We start from the raw sequence: 17,616 nt of genomic DNA on the forward strand, positions 1-17,616 counted from the left end.
TCTTCATGTCAAACAGCTCTGTGGGCACAGCGGGGTCACAGAGTAGGGTATGAGACAGGCACTGCCACCTCCGTGTCCCCTGCACAGCCTGGCACTGCCACCCAGCTGCTGGTACAGCCCCGGTGCCCAAAATTGATGTACTTCATGTCAAACCTCGGCCTGTGGGCACAGCAGGGTCACAGAGTAGGGTATGAGACAGGGCACTGCCACCCCGTGTCCCCTGCACAGCCTGGCACTGCCACCCAGCCCCTGTACCAAAATTTGATGTACTTCATGTCAAACCTCAACCCTGGCAGCTGTCCTGGTTGTGGGCACAGCAGTATCACAGAGAGGGGCACAGGGTGGGCACTGCCACCCCCATGTCCCCTGCACAGCCTGGCACTGCCACCCAGCCCCTGTGCCCAAAAATTCGTGTGCTTCATGTCGAACACCTCTGTGGGCACAGCGGGCTCACAGAGCCAGGCACTGCCATGTCCCTGTCCCCTGCACAGCCTGGCACTGCCACCCAGCCCCTGTGCCCAAAAATTCGTTGTGCTTCATGTCGAACAGCTCTGTGGGCACAGCGGGGTCACAGAGAGGGGCACAGGGTGGGCACTGTCCCCTAGAGCCCCCGGCCCTGCCCCCCAGCCCCTGGCACAGCCCCGTGCCCTCACCAGGACAGGGTGTACTCGGTGCCCTTGATGCCCTCGATGACCATCCAGGGCTGGTCCTCCTTGGCACGGGGGGGCCCCTCGAAGTTGGTCCTGCGATACTCCAGCACGTAGTGGTCGATCTTGCCGCCCTCCTCGGGCATCCTCCATGCCAGGCTCACGCAGTTATCGGCCACCAGCGACTCCGCCAGGTCGATCTCGGGCGCGCTGGGCACTGCCCGCGGGAGCGGCCGTGCCAGGGGACCCCCTCCCTCACACATGGGGGGTCCCAGCACCCCCCGGGCACCCTCCGGGCACCCCCCGGGCACCCAGAGCTCCCACGGGCTCGGCAACCCACAGACTCCTGGGGTGGGACCTGCAGGACCCCCGGGCACAGCACCCTGGGGACCTCACCCTGGCATTCCAGGGACCCCCAGAATGGCACCCACTGCACCCCATGGGCACAGACCCTGAGGATCTCACCCTGGCATTCCAGAGACCCCCAGCACCCACAGGATCCATGGGCACAGCACCCTGGGGACCCCACCTGTGACACCCCCAGAGACCCCTAGAATGGCACCCACTGCATCCCTGGCACAACACCCTGGGGACCCCACCCGTGGCATTCCAGAGCCCCCCAGCACAGCCCCCGCTGCACCTCTGGGCACAGCACCCAAATCCCCTCCTCCCTCCACCCTTGGCACCCTCCCACCCCTCTGGATGAGGCACCACAGGGCACCCCAAACCTGGCTCCCCCCCCCAGGTCCTCACCCCCTAAACCCTGCCCCCCACCCTGGTGCCACTGCCCTGCCAGGCAGGCACTGCCCTCCCCCGTGCCCCCCGTGCCCCTGGTACCTGGCAGGAAGGTGAGGGCCTGGAGCAGGCGCCGTTCCTGGGCAAAATCCACCATCAGGTGGCTCATGTTGTCGCTCACCTTGGCCTTGAGCGAGAGGCGGAAGGCGGGTGCCATCGTCACGCTGTGCCAGGGACACGGGGCTCAGCGGGGCCAGGGAGGGCACCCAGACGGCCCTGAGCGCTGCCACCACCCCAAGGGAGGGTGGGGAGGTGTGGGCACGGCCACCCCAGTGCCCACAGGGCCACCCCAGCGCCCAGGGGACCACCCTCTGTGGGACTGTGGCTGCAGGGAGAGGAGGTACCCAGGGACATCCAGGGTGGCACCCACTGCACCCCTGGGCACAGCACCCTGGGGATCCCACCCATGGCATCCAGGGACCCCCCCCAGTGCTGCACCCACAGATCCCATGGGCACAGCACCTTTGGGACCCCACCCTGGCATCCAGGGACCCCCAACACCGACAGGACCCCTGGGCACAGCACCCTGGGGACCCCACCTGTGGCATCCACAGACCCCCAGGATGGCACCTGCTGGGCATAGCACCTTGGGGACCCCACCTGTGGCATCCAGGGACCCCCAGGGTGGCCCCCCGCTGCACCCCCGGGCACAGCACCCTGGGGACCCTACCCATGGTATCCACAGACCCCACCCATGGTATCCACAGACCCCCCAGGATGGCACCTGCTGGGCACAGCACCCTGGGGACCCAACCCTGGCATTCCAGGGACTCCCAGGATGGCCTCTGCTGCACCCCTGGCCACAGCACCCTGGGGACCCCACCCGTGGCATCCAGGGACCCCCAGCACTGCACCCCCAGATCCCCTGGGCACAGCACCCTGGGGACCCACCCAGGGCATCCAGAGACCCCCAGAATGGCCCCCAGGAGGAGGAGGAGGATGAAGAGGTAGGGGGTTAGTGGGGCTGGGGGGTCTCGGGGGGGCCGTACCTATCCTTGATCTGTTTGCCGCCTTGTGAGCGCAGAGGGAAGAGCAGGAGAGAAGAAGCAGGTGAGAACTGCAGAGCCAGGGAGGGGGGGCAGCATGCGGGACCCCCCGGGCACAGCCCCCTGCAGCCCGTGGCACAGCAGCACACAGCGTGTCCTGCATCCCACAGCATCCCACAGCATCCCACAGCATGTCCCTGCATCCCACAGCATCCCTGCATCCCACAGCATCCCACAGCGTGTCCCTGCATCCCACAGCGTGTCCCTGCATCCCAGAGCATCCCAGAGCATCCCAGAGCATCCCACAGCATCCCAGAGCATCCCACAGCATCCCACAGCATGTCCCTGCATCCCAGAGCATCCCACAGCATGTCCCCTGCATCCCACAGCATCCCACAGCACCCCATACAGTCCCTGCATCCCACAGCATCCCAGAGCATCCCAGAGAATCCCACAGCATGTCCCTGCATCCCACAGCATGTCCCTGCATCCCACAGCATCCCAGAGCATCCCTGTATCCCACAGCATCCCACAGCGTGTCCCTGCATCCCACAGCATCCCACAGCACCCCATAGAGTCCCTGCATCCCACAGCATCCCAGAGAATCCCACAGCATGTCCCTGCATCCCACAGCATCCCTGTATCCCACAGCAGCCCCGTATCCCACAGCATCCCACAGCATCCCTGCAGCCCACAGCACAGCATCCTTATATCCCACAGCTTCCCTGTATCCCATAGCACAGCAACCCTACATCCCATGGCACAGCATCCCTGCATCCCACAGCATCCCTGCATCCCATGGCCCAGCATCCCAGCATCCCACAGCATCCCTGCATCCCATGGCCCAGCATCCCAGCATCCCACAGCATCCCTCAGCACAGCATCCCTGCACCCCCCCAGTGCCCCCCTGGCACAGCACCCCCCTGGCACACATCCCAGTGCCCCCCATGTCCCTGCCAGGGCGCCCCTTTGGGGTCCCTCACGCTCCTCGTGCTCCCCCCCAGCCCCACAGCCAGCCCGGCACAGACAGAAAGGGGGGTGCCCATCCCAGGGGGTGCCCATCCCAGGGGAGTGCCCATCCCGGGGGGGGCATCAACCAGCCAGCCTGGGGGGGTGTCAGGACCCCGCCCAGCGCGGGGGGCAGCCGGGCAGGGCCCCCCACCTGGGAGAAGTCGTGGTGGTTGGCAGCGCCCAGGGCCTGGTTGGCCGCCTCCAGCAGCTCCTCCGAGCTCTCCAGGGCCTTGGAACACGCGGCGAGCTGGGCCTGGGAACGGGCAGGGAACAGGGAACAGGGAACAGGGACCAGGGAACAGGGAACAGGGAACAGGGAACAGGGAACAGGGAAGGGGCGGGAGGTGGGTGAGGGTGCCCACAGGGGGGCACAGGGGGGCACGGGGGGCACAGTGCCCACCTGCAGCTCGTAGGTGCGGCTGGCGCGCTCCTGCTTGATCTTCATCACCATGTCCTCCTTGAGCTCGTCCAGCAGCGAGTACAGAGACTGGAACTCGGCCTCCAGGTCCTCCTGTGCCCGTGCAGAGTTGGCCTGGGCACAACCCCCCCCAGCCGGGGCATCAGCAAGGGGACACCCCACCTGGAGGGTCCACAGGGGGCACAGGTGCCATCCCCTACAGGGGACAGGGAAGTCCCATCCCATCCCAGGGGGCAGGGAGGTCCCACCCCACCTGGAGGGTCCACAGGGGGTACAGAGGTGCCATCACACCCAGGGGGGTGGCCAGGGGGTACAGAGGTCCCATCTCAGCCCTGGGGGTACCCAGGGGACAGGGAAGTCCCATCCCATATCCAGGGGTCCACAGGGGGCAGGGAGGTCCCACCCAGGAGGGTACCCAGGGGACAGGGAGGTCACAGCTGGGGGTCCCCAAGGGACAGGGAGGTCCCATCCCAGCCAGGGGGGCATCCAGGGGGCACAGAGGTTCCACCCCACCCAGGAGGTGCCCAGGGGGCACAGAGGTGCCATCCTATACCAGGGGGTCCACAGGGGGCAGGGAGGTCCCAAACCACCCTGAGGGGTACCCAGGGGGCACGGTTCCCACCCCAGGGGGTCCCCAAGGGGCAGGGAGGTGCCATCCCACCCAGGGGGGTACTCAGGGAGCACAGAGGTCCCACTCGGGGGTCTCCAGGGGACAAGGAGGTCCCATCCCACCCAGAGGGGTCCCCCCCTCCCCCGGTACCTCCACATTCTGGATCATCTGCTTGAGGGAGTAGATGAAGTTCTGGATCTCCTCATTCTTCACGGCGAGGGTGGTGATGATCTTCCGCAGAGACTCCTGCCCGGCGCCCTGTGCCCGCAGTCAGCCCCCCGCGGGCACCCCCGGGCACCCCCCGCACCCCCCGGACCCCCCCGGGGCGCGTCCCCGTCCCCGCCGGGCCCGGCCGTGCCAGGAGCGGGGACAGGCGGGAGCTCCGGGCTGGAGGAGCCGCATGACTTGGCAAGTGTGTGTGTGTGTGTGTGTGTGTGAGGGCAGCGAGGGGACAGTCCCGAGCCCCCCGTTCCTCCTGAGCCCACTCCATCCCCCCTGAGCCCCCCCGTTTCTCCTGAGCCCCCCCGTTCCTCCTGAGCCCCCTCTGTCCCCCTTGAGCCCCCTCCGTCCCTCCTTTGCCATCCTCAACCCCTGTATCCCTCCATCCTCCGTCCCTCATCCCTCCTTCTCCATCCCTGTCCCTCCCTCCTTCCATCCCTCCTTCCCTCCTTCCTTCCTTCCTTTCCCTCCTTCCCGTCCTCCCTCCTCCTCCCTTCCTCTTTCCCCTGTCCCTCCATCCCTCTGGCTTCCGTCCCTCTCCCATCCATCCCTCCATCCCTCCTTCCTCCATCTCTCCGGCCCCTCTTCCTCCATCCTTCCGGCGCCTCTTCCTTCATCCCTCCTGCTTCATTTCCCTCCCTCCCCGCTTCCCTCCTTCCTCCACCCCTCCATCCCCTCTTCCTCCATCCCTTCTTCTTCATCCCTCCCTCCTTCCTTCCCTCCTTTCTGTCTTCTCCTTTTCCTCCCTCTTTCCCCCATCTCTCCATCCCCTCTTCCTCCATCCTTCCGGCGCCTCTTCCTTCATCCCTCCCTTTTCATTTCCCTGCTTCTCCACTCCCCTCCTTCCTCCCTCCACCTTTCCATCCCTCCCTCCCTCTCCATCCCTCCCTCCCTCCCTTCTCCCCCCTCCCTCCATCCTCCACCCCCCCCCTCCCGCTCCCTCCCCACCCCTCCATCCGCTCTTCCTCCATCCCACCGTCCCCTCCTCCTCCTCCCTGCCCTCCGGGTGCCCTCCGGGTGCCCCCCGGTGCCCCCCGGGCCCGGCCCGGCCCCACCTGGTCGCCCATACCGGGCCGGCCCCGCCGCCGCTCGGGCCCCGCCGACACCAACAAAGGGGGAGCGGCGCCCCCGCCCCGCCCCCGGACACGCCCCCGGCAGGCCACGCCCACCGGCCACGCCCAGTGGGATGTGTATGGTAGAGGTGTGGTTTATTTGTGGGCGTGGTCTAGGATGGGTGTGGTGGGGGCGTGGCCGCGCGGCGTGATGGGAGTTGTAGTCCTGGGGACATCTGGGATGGGGGGTCCGACAGGGAAAGGGGGGCATGGGGGGGACGGTGTCACATGGGGGGACAGGAAGGGGACAGTGTCACACTGAGGGGGACAGAGAGGGGACAGTGTCACATGGGGGGACAGAGATGGGACAGTGTCATACCGGGGGGCACAGTGTCACACAGGGAGGGCAGAGAAGGGACTGTCACACTGTGGGGGACAGAGTGGGGACACCGGAGGGGCAGAGAGGTGGCAGTGCCACACTGAGGGGGACAGAGCAGGGACAGTGTCCCACCGGGGGGGGGACAGAGAGGGGACAGTGTCACACCATGAGAGACAGTGTCACACTGAGGGGGACACGATGGGGACAGTGTCACACTGAGAGGGGACAGAGCAGGGACAGTGTCACACGGGGGGGACAGAATGGGGACAGTGTCACGCGGGAGGGGCAGAGAGGGGACAGTGTCACACCGGGGGGACAGAGCAGGGACAGTGTCACATGGGACACACACAGTGTCACACGGGGGGTGTCCCAGTCCCGGACCCCCCGCCCTCCCCACTCCCCCGGGTGGCCGTGCTGGGCCCCCCCAGCCCTCCCGGGGACAGGAGGTGTGTCCCCCTCTCGGGGGGCTCCGGGGGGGTCTCCAGGTGACACGTCCCATGTGTGGGGACATGGAATCCACACAGGATGGGCTGGGGGCCTGTGGAGGTGCCACCTCGCTCCAGAGGGTGTCCCACAGCCCTCCCTGCCTGTCCCCACCCCTGACCACATCCCTGGCCCCGTTCCAGGCCCCATTACTGTCCCCATCCTTGTCCAACTCCCTGTCCCCAATACCAACCCTGTCCCCATCCCTGTCCAACTCTATCCCCAACCCCATCCCTGTCCAATTCCCCATCCTTGTCCCCATCCCTGTCTCCATCCTTGTCCCCATTCCTCTCCTCATCCCTGTCTCCATCCCTATCTCTGTCTCCATCTTTCCTCATCCCTGTCCCCATTCCTGTGCAAATCCCTGTCCACAACTCCATCCCTGTCCAATTCCCCATCCCTGTTCCCATCCCTGTCTCCATCCCTGTCTCCATCCCTGTCCCCATCCCTGTCTCTGTCCCCACCCCTGTCCCCACCCCTGTCCCCATCCCTGTCCCCATCCCTATTTCTGTCCCCATCCCTGTCCCCATCCCTATTTCTGTCCCCATCCCTGTCCAAACCCCCATCCCTGTCCCCATCCCTGTCCCCATCCCTATTTTTGTCCCCATCCCCATCCAAATCCCTGGAATCCCTGTCCCCATCCCCCGCCCCCTCTCCCGGCCCCCTCCCTGTCCCCGTGTCCCCCCCCGGTGTCACCGCGCGGGGCGGAAGCCGCGGTGTCGCCTCTGCCGGGGGGGACGAAGGGCCGGGAGGCTGCGGGGACACGGCGGCGCTTTGGGGACAAGGACAGCGCGGGGACAGGGGGACGCGGCCCCTCCGAGGGGGATGTGGGGGCTCGGGGTCCTCATCCCCCTCCTCGGCGGTGAGTGGGGGACACGGGGGACACGGGGGACACGGGGGCTGGGCCGGGGGGGAGGACAGGCCACCCGCGGGGCACTGGGGCAGGGGGGCTGCTGGGGACAACTGTCCTGAGGGTTGGGGACACTGCGTGGGGACAGGTTGGGTGGACGGGGGTGGGGACAGGGCTGGAGGGGGGGACAGGGCAGGGATGGACAGGGGGGACACGGGGAGGGGACAGGGTGGGGTCAGACAGGGGGAGGGGGGACAGGGAGGGGACAGAGATGGGGACAGGGAGAGGACAGAGATGGGGGGACAGAGAGGGGACAGAGGTGGGGGGACACGGAGGGGACAGAGATGGGGACAGAGAGGACAGAGGTGGAGGATAGGGAAGGGGAAGACGTGGGGGGATAGAGAGAGGACAGAGCTGGGGGGACAGGGAGGGGACAGAGGTGGAGGACAGGAAGGGGTCAGGGCGTGTGGTGACAGGATGGGGCTCGTGGTCAGAGGCAGCGGTGACAGAGGACACGTGGGCAGCGAGCCTGGCACCCCCTGTCCCCTGCACCCGGGGGACCCGGGGTGGGCCGGGGGGTGACAGCCCCCCGCGACCCCCGCGCTGTCCCCACAGCGGGCGCCCTGCGGGTGCTGCAGAGCCCGGGCGAGGCGCGGGTGACAGCGGGTGACACGGTGGCCCTGGGCTGCCGGGTGGAGGTGGCCGAGCGCCGGTACCAGCTGCGGATGGAGTGGGTGAGGGCCGGGGGGGCGCGGGGCGATCTGTGCCACCCGCCTGGGCACCCTCGGCCCCGCGCCCCCCGACCCCTGTGCCCCCCCCCTCCGCCTGGCCTGGCAGTCCCCCCGGGCCACCCTGAGCCTGCCCCGGGTGTGGGACAACGACAGCGGGCACTACCTGTGCCGGGTGACCCTGGAGATCCCCCGCTACGCCACGGCCACCGGCGCGGGCACCGTCATCACCGTCACCAACGGCACCGATGGCACCGATGGCACCGGCACCGGGCACGAGGGCACCGCCGGTACCGCCGGGACCCCCCAACCCTGCCCCGGGGGGCTCGGGGGGTCACTGGGACACCCCGCTGGGCACGGGGGCAGGGAGGGGGGCACGGGGAGGTGGCATCACCGAGGGGCTTGGGGGGATCCTTGTGGGGTTGGTGGGGTCACCGAGGGGTTGATGGGATCCCTGGGGGGGTTGATGGGGTCCCTGGGGGAGTGGCATCGTTCTGGGGGTTGATAGGGTCACCAAAGAGTTGATGGGGTCACTGAGGGGTTGATGGGGTCCCTGGAGGGGTTGAAGGGGTCCCTGGGGAGGTTGAAGGAGTCCCTGGGGGAGTGGCATCGTTTTGGGGGTTGATGGGGTCACTGAGCAGTTGATGGGGTCACTGCTGGGGTTGATGGGGTCACCCAGGGGTTGGTGAGGTCCCTGAAGGGGTTGATGGGGTCTCTGGGGGAGTGGCATCATTGGGGGGGTTGATGGGGTTCCTGAGGGGTTCATGGGGTCATTGGGAGGTGGCATCATTGCAGGGGTTGATGGGGTCACCGAAGAGTTGATGGGGTCCGTGAAGGGCTTGATGGGGTCCCTGTGGGGTGGCATCATTTTGGGGGTTGATGGGGTCACTGAGCAGTTGATGGGGTCCCCGAGGGGTTGAGGGGGTCACTGGGAGGTGGCATCATTGCAGGGGTTGATGGGGTCACTGAAGAGCTGATGGGGTCACCGAGGGTGCCAGCAGTGGCGGAGGGTGACCCTGCTGGGTGTGTGTTCACAGGGGTGCTGGGGGGGGTGCTGGGGGGCCTGGGGGGCACAGCCCTCCTGGGGACGGCCCTCCTCGGCTACTGCTGCTGGCACAGGAGCTCAGGTAACCCCGGCCCCAAATACCCCCTCCCCAAACTTCCCAGCCCCAAATACCCCCTCCCCAAATACCCCCTCCCCAAATCTCCCAGTCCCCAAATACCCTGCCCCCAAATATCCCTGGCTCCAAATACCCCAACCCCAAATACCCCATCCCCAAACTTCCCAGTCCCCAAATAGCCCATCCCCCAATACCCCATGCCCAAACCTACCAGTCCCCAAATACCCTGCCCCTAAATATCCCTGGCCCCAAATACCCCCTCCTGAAATACCCCAACCCCAAATACTCCAACCTCAAATACTCCATTCCCAAATACCCCCTCTCCAAATACCCCAGCCCCAAATACCCTAATCCCAATACCCCCTCCCCAAACACCCCATTCCCAAATACCCCCTCCCCAAATACCCTGTCCCCAAATACCTCACCCCCCTATAACCCATCCCCCAATACCCCTTCCCCAACACCCTGTCCCCAAGTCCCTAAATACTGTTCCCAAATATCCCATTCCCAAATACTCCGCCCCCGAAGCCCCCAACCCCAAATCCCCCACCCCCCCCTTGCCCCCTGGCCCCTGCCCCTCCTCCCCCCGTGCCCAAACCCCCCCAAAAACCTCTTGCGCCCCCCCCCCCCACGCCCCCCACCTCCCCCGGGGGTCCCCCGGTGCCACCCCCCGTGCCCCGCCCTGGGGGGCAGGAGCGGCCACACCCCAAACCAGACCCCGCCCCCCAGACACGCCCATCTACCAGAACGTGGTGCCCCCCCCGGCGCGGGACCCCAAAAAGCTGCCCCCGCCCCCCGCCGCGGTGCCGACGGACAACCCGTACCAGGGGGGGCCGTGGTGGGCACGGGGCCCCCCCGCTGCCCCCTGGCCCTGAAAATACCCCGATGTGCCCCCGGTGCCCGGCGGGGGGGAGGGCATCCCCTCCCCCGGCAGGAACCCCCCCAAAAATCGTGTTTTGCAGCATCTCGGACCCCTCTCCGTGTCCTCTGTGCCCCCCCCCGCGCCAGCCGGTGCCACCCCAGTGTCCCCAGCCCGGCCACCACGCGTGGTGGGCACTGGGACAGCCCCCGGAGCCCCCCATTCCTGGGAATCCCCCCGGATTGTGCGGGGGGGGCAGGAAGCCAGGACCACCCTCGGCGGGGGGGTGGCAGTGCCATCAGCCCCCCCACACCATGGGGGTGAGCCCCCACGACTGGGGGTGACCCCTGGCAGTGCCACCCTGTTCTGTGCCCGTGGCCGTGTCCTGGGGGGCTCATCCTGACTCCCCCCTTCACCCTGGGGGGTCCTGGGGGGGGAGCACAGGGTCAGGAACCCACGGGGTGGCATCGGGGGGGACACTGGTGGCAGTGCCAGGATGAGGACCCCACGCACTGTGCCCAGGGTGGGACACGGGTGGCAGTGCCAAGATCAGGACCCCACACACTGTGCCCAGGGTGGGACACCGCTGGCAGTGCCACCATCTCGCCCTCCCTCTCACGTCGTGCCCAGGCTGGGACACTGGTGGCAGTGCCAAGATCAGGAGCCAAAGTGGTGGCATCAGGAGGGTACACCAGAGGCAGTGCCAAGATCAGGACCCTTCCCACACCGTGCCCAGGGTGGGACACCATTGGCAGTGCCGAGATCACAACCCCAAACTGTGCCCAGGATGGGACACTGCTGGCAGTGCCACCTCTGGCAGTGCCACCCCTTTACCCTCCCTCCCACCCTGTGACGAGGGTGGGACACTGGTGGAAGTGCCAAGATCAGGAGCCCAAGTGGTGGCATCAGGAGGGGACACTGGTGGCAGTGCCAAGATCAGGACCCTTCCCACACTGTGCCCAGGCTGGGACACCGCTGGCAGTGCCACCCCCTCACCCTCCCTCCCACCCTGTGACAAGGGTGGGACACCGGCGGCAGTGCCAAGATCACAACCCCACACTGTGCCCAGGCTGGGACACCGCTGGCAGTGCCACCCTCAGCAGTGCCACCACCTCGCCATCCCTCCCACCCTGTGACAAGGATGGGACACCGGTGGCAGTGCCAAGATCAGGACCCTTCCCACACCGTGCCCAGGCTGGGTCACTGCTGGCAGTGCCACCCTGGGCAGTGCCACCCCCTCGCCCTCCCTGCCCCGAGAGCGGGCAGAGCGTGCCCATCCCTGTGCCACACACGCGGGGCTTTCCTGGGGTCCCGGGGCTTTATTGGGGTGCCGGGGCTGTGCCGGGGGTCACGGGGGCTGCACGGCCACGGGGTACAGCAGGGCCATGTGCCGTGCCCCCCGCACGGGCAGTGCCCGGGCCGTGTAGTGCCGCACGGCCGCGGGCACCGACGGGAAGGCGGCGCCGGCGCGGCCCAGGGTGAAGTGCTGCTCCCGCGTCCTCGTGAGCTTCACGTGCACGAAGCCCTGGCTGCTCCTGGGAGCCGGGATCCAGGGAATGAGGGAGGGATCCGGGATCCAGGGAATGAGGGAGGGAGCCGGGATCCAGGGAATGAGGGAGGGGCGGGAATGGGGATGGGGACAACCGTGGGGATGGGGGACACTGGCCGGGGCAAGGGATGGGAGTGGGGATGGGAATGGGGACTGGGATTGGGGCAGGGATAGGGGTGGGGGTGGGGACTGGGATGGGGATGGGGACAAAGGTTGGGATGGGGGACATCGGTCAGGGCAAGGGATGGAAGTGGGGATGGGGATTGGGATTGGGGCAGGGATAGGGGTGGGGATGGGGACTGGGATGGGGATCGGGATGGGGATGGGGGGGACACCAGGCAGAGCAAGGGATGGGGATGGGGACTGGGATTGGGGCAGGGATAGGGGTGAGGGTGGGGATTGGGACAGGGACAGGGATGAAGATGGGGATGGAGGTTGGGATGGGGATTGGGACAGATAGTGGGACAAAGAAAGGGATTGGGAGAGGGATTGGGACAAAGATGGGATGTGCCACGGTCCGTGGGGGCTCCTCCACAGGAATGGGGATGGGGACTGGGATTGGGGCAGGGATAGGGATAGGGATGGGGTTTGGGACAGGGGTGGGGACAAAGGTGGGGATGGGGAGACACGAACCAGAGCAAGGGATGGGAATGGGGATGGGGATGGGAATGGGGATGGGGATGGGAATGGGGATGGGGGACACCAACCAGAGCAAGGGATGGGGATGGAGATCGGGACAGGGATGGGGACAAGGATGGGGATGGGGACAGAGATGGGGATGGGGACAGAGATGGGGACACCACCCAGAGCAGGGGCAGGGGGTGGCACCTCCGTGGGGCCCCCACCCCAGTCAAGGGGTCCTGTGCCTGTCCCGCCTGGCTCCGTGTGTGGAGCTGTGCCAGGACACGGGCATGGGGAGGGACAGGGGGGGATCACCCAGCTCCCGGCCCTGCCCCCTGCCCGGGCACCCCCGGGGCTGTCCCCATGTCCCCCGGGGCTGTCCCCATGTCCCCCCAGGGCTGTCCCCATGTCCCCCCCGGGCTGTCCCCACGTCCCCCCAGGGCTGTCCCCACGTCCCCCCAGGCTGTCCCCATGTCCCCCAGGCTGTCCCCATGTCCCCCCGGGGCTGTCCCCATGTCCCCCCGGGGCTGTCCCCATGTCCCCCAGGCTGTCCCCGTGTCCCCCCAGGGCTGTCCCCACGTCCCCCCAGGGCTGTCCCCATGTCCCCCAGGCTGTCCCCGTGTCCCCCCAGGGCTGTCCCCATGTCCCCTCAGGCTGTCCCCACGTCCCCCCCAGGCTGTCCCCATGCCCCCCAGCCCCCGGCTCACCGCAGGGACAGTGAGTAGTCGTCGGGGCTGGTCTCGCAGTCCCGCACCAGGAAGCTGCCCTCGCGGCACAGCGCCAGCAGCGTCTCGGCGCCCGCCCGCCCGATGGGGCCGTGGTACCACCTGCGTGGGGCTGGGCGTCACCATGGGGCACCACCGGGCACCAGGGGTCACCAGGAGCACCAGGGGTCACCACTGGGCACCAGGGGTCACCACGGGGCACCAGGGGTGACCAGGGGCACCCTCTGTGCCGTGGGGGATCGTTCCCACTGCTTGGATCTGTTACTAGTGGAGGGCAACCCCCCGGGGACCTGTCTGTGCCATGGGGCACCTCCCGTGGCATGGAGCCAGCCGTGGCATTGCCATTGGACACACAGCCATGGCAGGGGCACCCAGACATGGCATGGGCCACCCAATCATGGCATGGGCCACCCAGACATGCCATGGGTCACCCAGACATGGCACTGGACACCCAGACATGGCATTGGCCACCCAGTCGTGGCATTGGTCAGCTGGCTGTGGCATGGGCCACCCAGCCATGGCGTGGGCCACCCAGCCATTGTGTGGGCCACCCAGCCATGGCATGGACACCCAACCATGGCATTGGACACCCAGACATGGATTGGCCACCCAATCATGGCATGGGCACCCAGCTGTGCCATTGGCCACCCAGCTGTGGCATGGACCACCCAGACATGACATGGACTACGCAGCTGTGCCATTGGCCACCCAACCATGGCATGGGCCACCCAGACATGGCACTGGACACCCAGCTATGGCATGGGCACCCAACCATGGTATTGGCCACCAAATCATGGTATTGGGCACCCAACCACACCATGGGGCACCTCCCACGTCATGGAGCCAACCATGCCATGGGACACCCAAGCCCACCAAAGGGACCACCCATGCCATGGGACACCCTCCACCCAAACCCCACCAAAGGGACCCCCCCACGCCATGAGGACCCATTCCTGTCATGGGGCACCCTCCATCCCATGGGGACCCCCCCATACCATGGGGCACCCACCCTCCATGCCATGGGGCACCCTCCACCCCATAACCACCCACCCATGGGACACCCTCCACCCCATAACCACCCACCCTTGGGGTCCCTCTGCCCCCCAGAGCCTCCTGCCCCCCGTGCAGTGCCACCAGGGCACCGATGCCACCCCCTGGGCAGGGCCCCCCCCAGACTCACGCCTGCTTCTCCAGGGGCAGCGAGGTGTCCACGTGCCGGGGGCTGGGGGGGCAGCCCGGCCTGGTGCCCGGGGGGGCCCGGGGGGGCCGTGCCAGCTGCCGGGACAGGCTGGGCGAGCGCTCGGGGCTCTCAAACTGCACTGCAGGGCAAAGGGGGGGTCACCCCACCCCTGCCTGCTGCTGGGGGGGGTACCTCTGGGTGCCACACCACCGAGGGGCAGCCCAGGGGTGTCCCCACCGGGGCTCTGCCCCGTCCTGGGGTCCTGTTGCCACCCGTGGGCACCGGGGCCGGGAGCGATCTGGGGGTCACGGGGTGTTGGTGACACCCCTGGGCACTGGGGGATGTGGGGCTGGGGGACCGTGGGGTGCTGTTGGAGGATGTAGGGGGGCAGGAGTGGCACCCATGGGAACAGGGGAACCCTGGGCTGGTCCCCGTGGGCACTGGAGGATGCTGGGGGGGCAGGAGTGGTACCCATGGTACCTCTGGGATGAAGGGTTGGAGGATTCTGGGGTGGTCCCTGTGGGCACTGGAGGATGCTGGAGGACAGGGATGGTACCCACAGGAGCTGGGGGGCCCTGGGGTGGTACCCAGGGGTGCTGGAGGATGGGGGGGGGGCAGGAGAGGCACCCATGGGAGCTGTGGGGCTGCAGAGTCATACCCGTGGGCACTGGGGGATGTGGGGCTGGGGGACCTTGGGGTGGTACCCACGGGAGCTGGGGGGATATTGAGAGCCAGGGGTGGCACCCACAGGAGATGTAGGACCCCAGGGTGGTACCCAGGGGGGCTGTGGGACCCCAGGGTGGTACCCAGGGGAGCTGTGGGACCCCCGGGTGGTACCCACAGGAGCTGGAGGGATATTGAGAGCCAGGGGTGGCACCCACAGGAGCTGTGGGATCCCAGGGTGGTACCCATGGGAGTTGTGGGATCCCAGGGTGGTACCCATGGGAGCTGTGGGATCCCAGGGTGGTACCCAGGGGGGCTGTAGGACCCCAGGGTGGTACCCACAGGAGCTGGAGGGATATTGAGAGCCAGGAGTGGTACCCATGGGAACTGTGGGACCGCAGGGTGGTACCCATGGGGACCCCAGGGTGTCACCCAGCCCCCCGAGGTGTCACCCAGCCCCCCAGGGTGTCACCCACCCCCCCGGGCCGCGGTCACCTGCGAACGCCCGGGAGATGTGATCCTTCTTCCACTCCCAGGGCTGGTCGTACTCGTCTGCCGGGCGCTCGTCGTCGCGGGGCAGGCGGCTCTCCCGGGCCGGGGGCCCCCCCGGACCCTCCCCGGCCGCCTCCCACTCCTCGGAGGGGGTGTCGTAGAGTTGCGGTCCCCGCCGGGGCCTCCCCCGCCGGCCCTCGCCCTGCCGGGGGCACCCTGGGGACGGCGGGACGGGGCGGTGGGAGGCACCCCGGGACCCCCCCGGGGGGATTGCTGGGGGTGCCGGGGGGGTCACCCACCTGCGGGCTCGTCCTCGCAGCCGCCCTCGGGCGCGGGGTCCTGCTCGCCCTCGAAGGGCTCCGAGTACTCGCTCTCACCAGGGCCCTGGGGGGGGGGTAGCCCGGTGGGTGCCCCGGTGGGTGCCCCGGGTGGGATGGGACCCCCCTGGACCCCCCCGGCAGGTTCCCGTGCCCTGGGTGCCCTCCCGGGACCCCGCGGGCCCCCCCGAGCCCAGTGCTGGGTGCCCGCAGCCCCTTCCCCGCTCCCTCCCACCTGCTCCCTTTGTCCCCCGGCCCCTCTCCCCTTCCCCCTCTCCCAGGGGCTCCGCCAGCCCCCCCCGGCTCCCCCAGTTCGCTCTCCCAGTGCCCCCAAATCCTCTCTGGGTGCCCCATTGCCCCCCCACCCCCTTTCCCCCGACCCCGTGGCTCCCCCCGCTTCTCCATCCCCGCTCCTTCTCCCTCGCTCCTTCTCCCCGGCCCCCCTTCCCCATCTCGCCCCCATCCCCTCCGTGCCCCCCAGTGCCCCCCGTCCCCTCTCCCCAGCCCCCCGCTCTCTCCCTGTGCCCCAATCCCACCTCTCCTGTCCCCCCCCCGGTTCCCCCGCTCCTGCTCCCGGTGCTCCCGGTGCCCCCCCTTTCCGCTCCCCAGCCCCCCCCGCTGTCCCACCGCCCCCCGATCCTTTCACCTCCCTCCCCGCTGCCGCCGCTTCCCCCCGGTGCCCCCCCGGTGCCCCCCCGGTGCCCCCCGGTCCTACCTGCTCCATCCTGCGGGGGCCGCCCCCCGGCCCCGCGCCCCCCACCCGCACCAGGCGGTGCCGGGGGGAGGCTGCGGGGCCGCGGAGGGCGGGGGGGGCTCCGGGGGGACCCCCGGTACCGGTACCGCTGTAGTCGGGCTGTGGCGGGCGGGGGGGGGAGCGCCGGGCCCCCCGGCCCAGGTACTCCCGGAGCCACTTGGCCATGGCGGGGGGAGCGGCAGCGGGACCCCCCCGGCACCGCCCCGGGACCCCCCCGGCACCCACCGGGACCCCCCCACCGCCGCCGCCGCCGCCGCCGGAGCCGCTTTGTGTCGCCGCCGAGCTGCGCGGACCGGAGCCCCCCGGCCCCCCCGAGCCCACCCCCAGCCCCCGCCTCGCCGGGGGCACCGGCACGGGGAGGGGGGGGCGAGAGACCACCGGGGGGGGACACGGGGGGACACGGCGGGACCCCGGGAGGGGACGGGTGATCCTCCCCCCCCGCCGGAGTGATGGGGGGCAGCGGGAGGGACCCCCGAGTGGCACCGGGACCCCCAGGTGGCACCGGGACCCCCGAGTGGCACCGGGACCCCCAGGTGGCATCGGGAAAGCCCCCCCCCCGTGTGACAGTGGGAGAAGGGGGGGGTCACCAGGACCCCGCGGAGCAGCCCCGGGAGGGGACGGGTGACCCGCCCCCCAAGTGATGGGGGGCGGCGGGACCCCCGAGTGACAGCGCGACCCCCGAGTGACAGCGCGACCCCCGAGTGACATCGAGACCCCCGAGTGGCACCGGGAAAGACCCCCCCCCACCGTGTGACAGTGGGAGAAGTGGGGGGGTCACCGGGACCCCCGCATAGGGACCCCCCCACCGGCCCCTCCGGGCTCCCGGGGCTGCCCCGGGGGGGGGGGGGGAAACAGCTCGGGGGGGAGGGGGCACCGAGCCCGGGGGTTTTGGGGGCACAGGGAGCTCCCCCAATGTCAGGGTTACCCCCCCGCCCTCCCGGGGAGCTCATTGGGGGGCACGGGGGGCTTTGCCTCCCCCTTTGCCCCGGGGTTTGGGGTGGGGGGCTCAGACACCACACTGGGGGGGTCGGAGGTTTGGGGTCCCCCCCGGCCATGCCCCTTGTATTGTCCCCAGAACAAAGGTCCCTCTCGGGGGGTCCCTCCCCGGGGGTCCCACGCGGTGCCAGGGGGTGCTGGGAGGGGTGAGGGGGAGCAGG

At 68.8% G+C, this 17,616-nt stretch overlaps 3 protein-coding genes across 3 annotated transcripts; all 3 read right to left on the bottom strand.

The window, feature by feature from the left end:
- Nucleotides 1-19: 19 nt before the first annotated feature.
- On the bottom strand, nt 20-5,989 carry FSD1 (fibronectin type III and SPRY domain containing 1). The gene is made up of 8 exons (XM_064636946.1): nt 5,742-5,989; nt 4,618-4,725; nt 3,840-3,971; nt 3,411-3,692; nt 2,432-3,129; nt 1,485-1,606; nt 654-864; nt 20-159 (listed from the first exon to the last, which is right to left on the bottom strand). The coding sequence occupies exons 1-8, from the start codon at nt 5,751-5,753 to the stop codon at nt 36-38; spliced, it is 1,689 nt and encodes a 562-aa protein (XP_064493016.1). The 5' UTR covers nt 5,754-5,989; the 3' UTR covers nt 20-35.
- Nucleotides 5,990-6,387: 398 nt separating this feature from the next.
- LOC135403210 (basic proline-rich protein-like) lies at nt 6,388-10,760 on the bottom strand. Its single transcript, XM_064636947.1, has 3 exons — nt 10,724-10,760; nt 8,345-8,490; nt 6,388-8,169 (listed from the first exon to the last, which is right to left on the bottom strand). The coding sequence occupies exons 1-3, from the start codon at nt 10,758-10,760 to the stop codon at nt 6,913-6,915; spliced, it is 1,440 nt and encodes a 479-aa protein (XP_064493017.1). The 3' UTR covers nt 6,388-6,912.
- A 703-nt stretch (nt 10,761-11,463) lies between these two features.
- On the bottom strand, nt 11,464-16,706 carry SHD (Src homology 2 domain containing transforming protein D). The gene is made up of 6 exons (XM_064637215.1): nt 16,421-16,706; nt 15,688-15,772; nt 15,392-15,604; nt 14,234-14,372; nt 13,036-13,155; nt 11,464-11,693 (listed from the first exon to the last, which is right to left on the bottom strand). The coding sequence occupies exons 1-6, from the start codon at nt 16,622-16,624 to the stop codon at nt 11,507-11,509; spliced, it is 948 nt and encodes a 315-aa protein (XP_064493285.1). The 5' UTR covers nt 16,625-16,706; the 3' UTR covers nt 11,464-11,506.
- Nucleotides 16,707-17,616: the final 910 nt, after the last annotated feature.

The sequence above is a fragment of the Pseudopipra pipra genome, chromosome 27 (assembly GCF_036250125.1).
Source record: "Pseudopipra pipra isolate bDixPip1 chromosome 27, bDixPip1.hap1, whole genome shotgun sequence".
Classification (NCBI taxonomy): domain Eukaryota; kingdom Metazoa; phylum Chordata; class Aves; order Passeriformes; family Pipridae; genus Pseudopipra; species Pseudopipra pipra.

Coding starts and splice junctions, on each gene's coding strand:
- FSD1 (XM_064636946.1), bottom strand. Junction 3,130..3,410: donor GGGGGGGAGCACGAGGAGCG/TGAGGGACCCCA, acceptor ATATAAGGATGC/TGTGCTGTGGGCTGCAGGGA. Junction 865..1,484: donor GGCCCTCACCTTCCTGCCAG/GTACCAGGGGCA, acceptor TCCCGCGGGCAG/TGCCCAGCGCGCCCGAGATC.
- LOC135403210 (XM_064636947.1), bottom strand. CDS start 10,760: ATGGTGGCACTGCCAGCGGTGTCCCACCCTGGGCACA. Junction 8,491..10,723: donor GGTGTCCCACCCTGGGCACA/GTGTGTGGGGTC, acceptor CCCCCGGGGCAG/GGTTGGGGGGTCCCGGCGGT. Junction 8,170..8,344: donor TCCAGGGTCACCCGGCACAG/GTAGTGCCCGCT, acceptor CTCCATCCGCAG/CTGGTACCGGCGCTCGGCCA.
- SHD (XM_064637215.1), bottom strand. CDS start 16,624: ATGGCCAAGTGGCTCCGGGAGTACCTGGGCCGGGGGGCCCGGCGCTCC. Junction 15,773..16,420: donor GCCCCCGCAGGATGGAGCAG/GTAGGACCGGGG, acceptor CCCCCCCCCCAG/GGCCCTGGTGAGAGCGAGTA. Junction 13,156..14,233: donor CTGCCCCTGGAGAAGCAGGC/GTGAGTCTGGGG, acceptor AGCCCCACGCAG/GTGGTACCACGGCCCCATCG.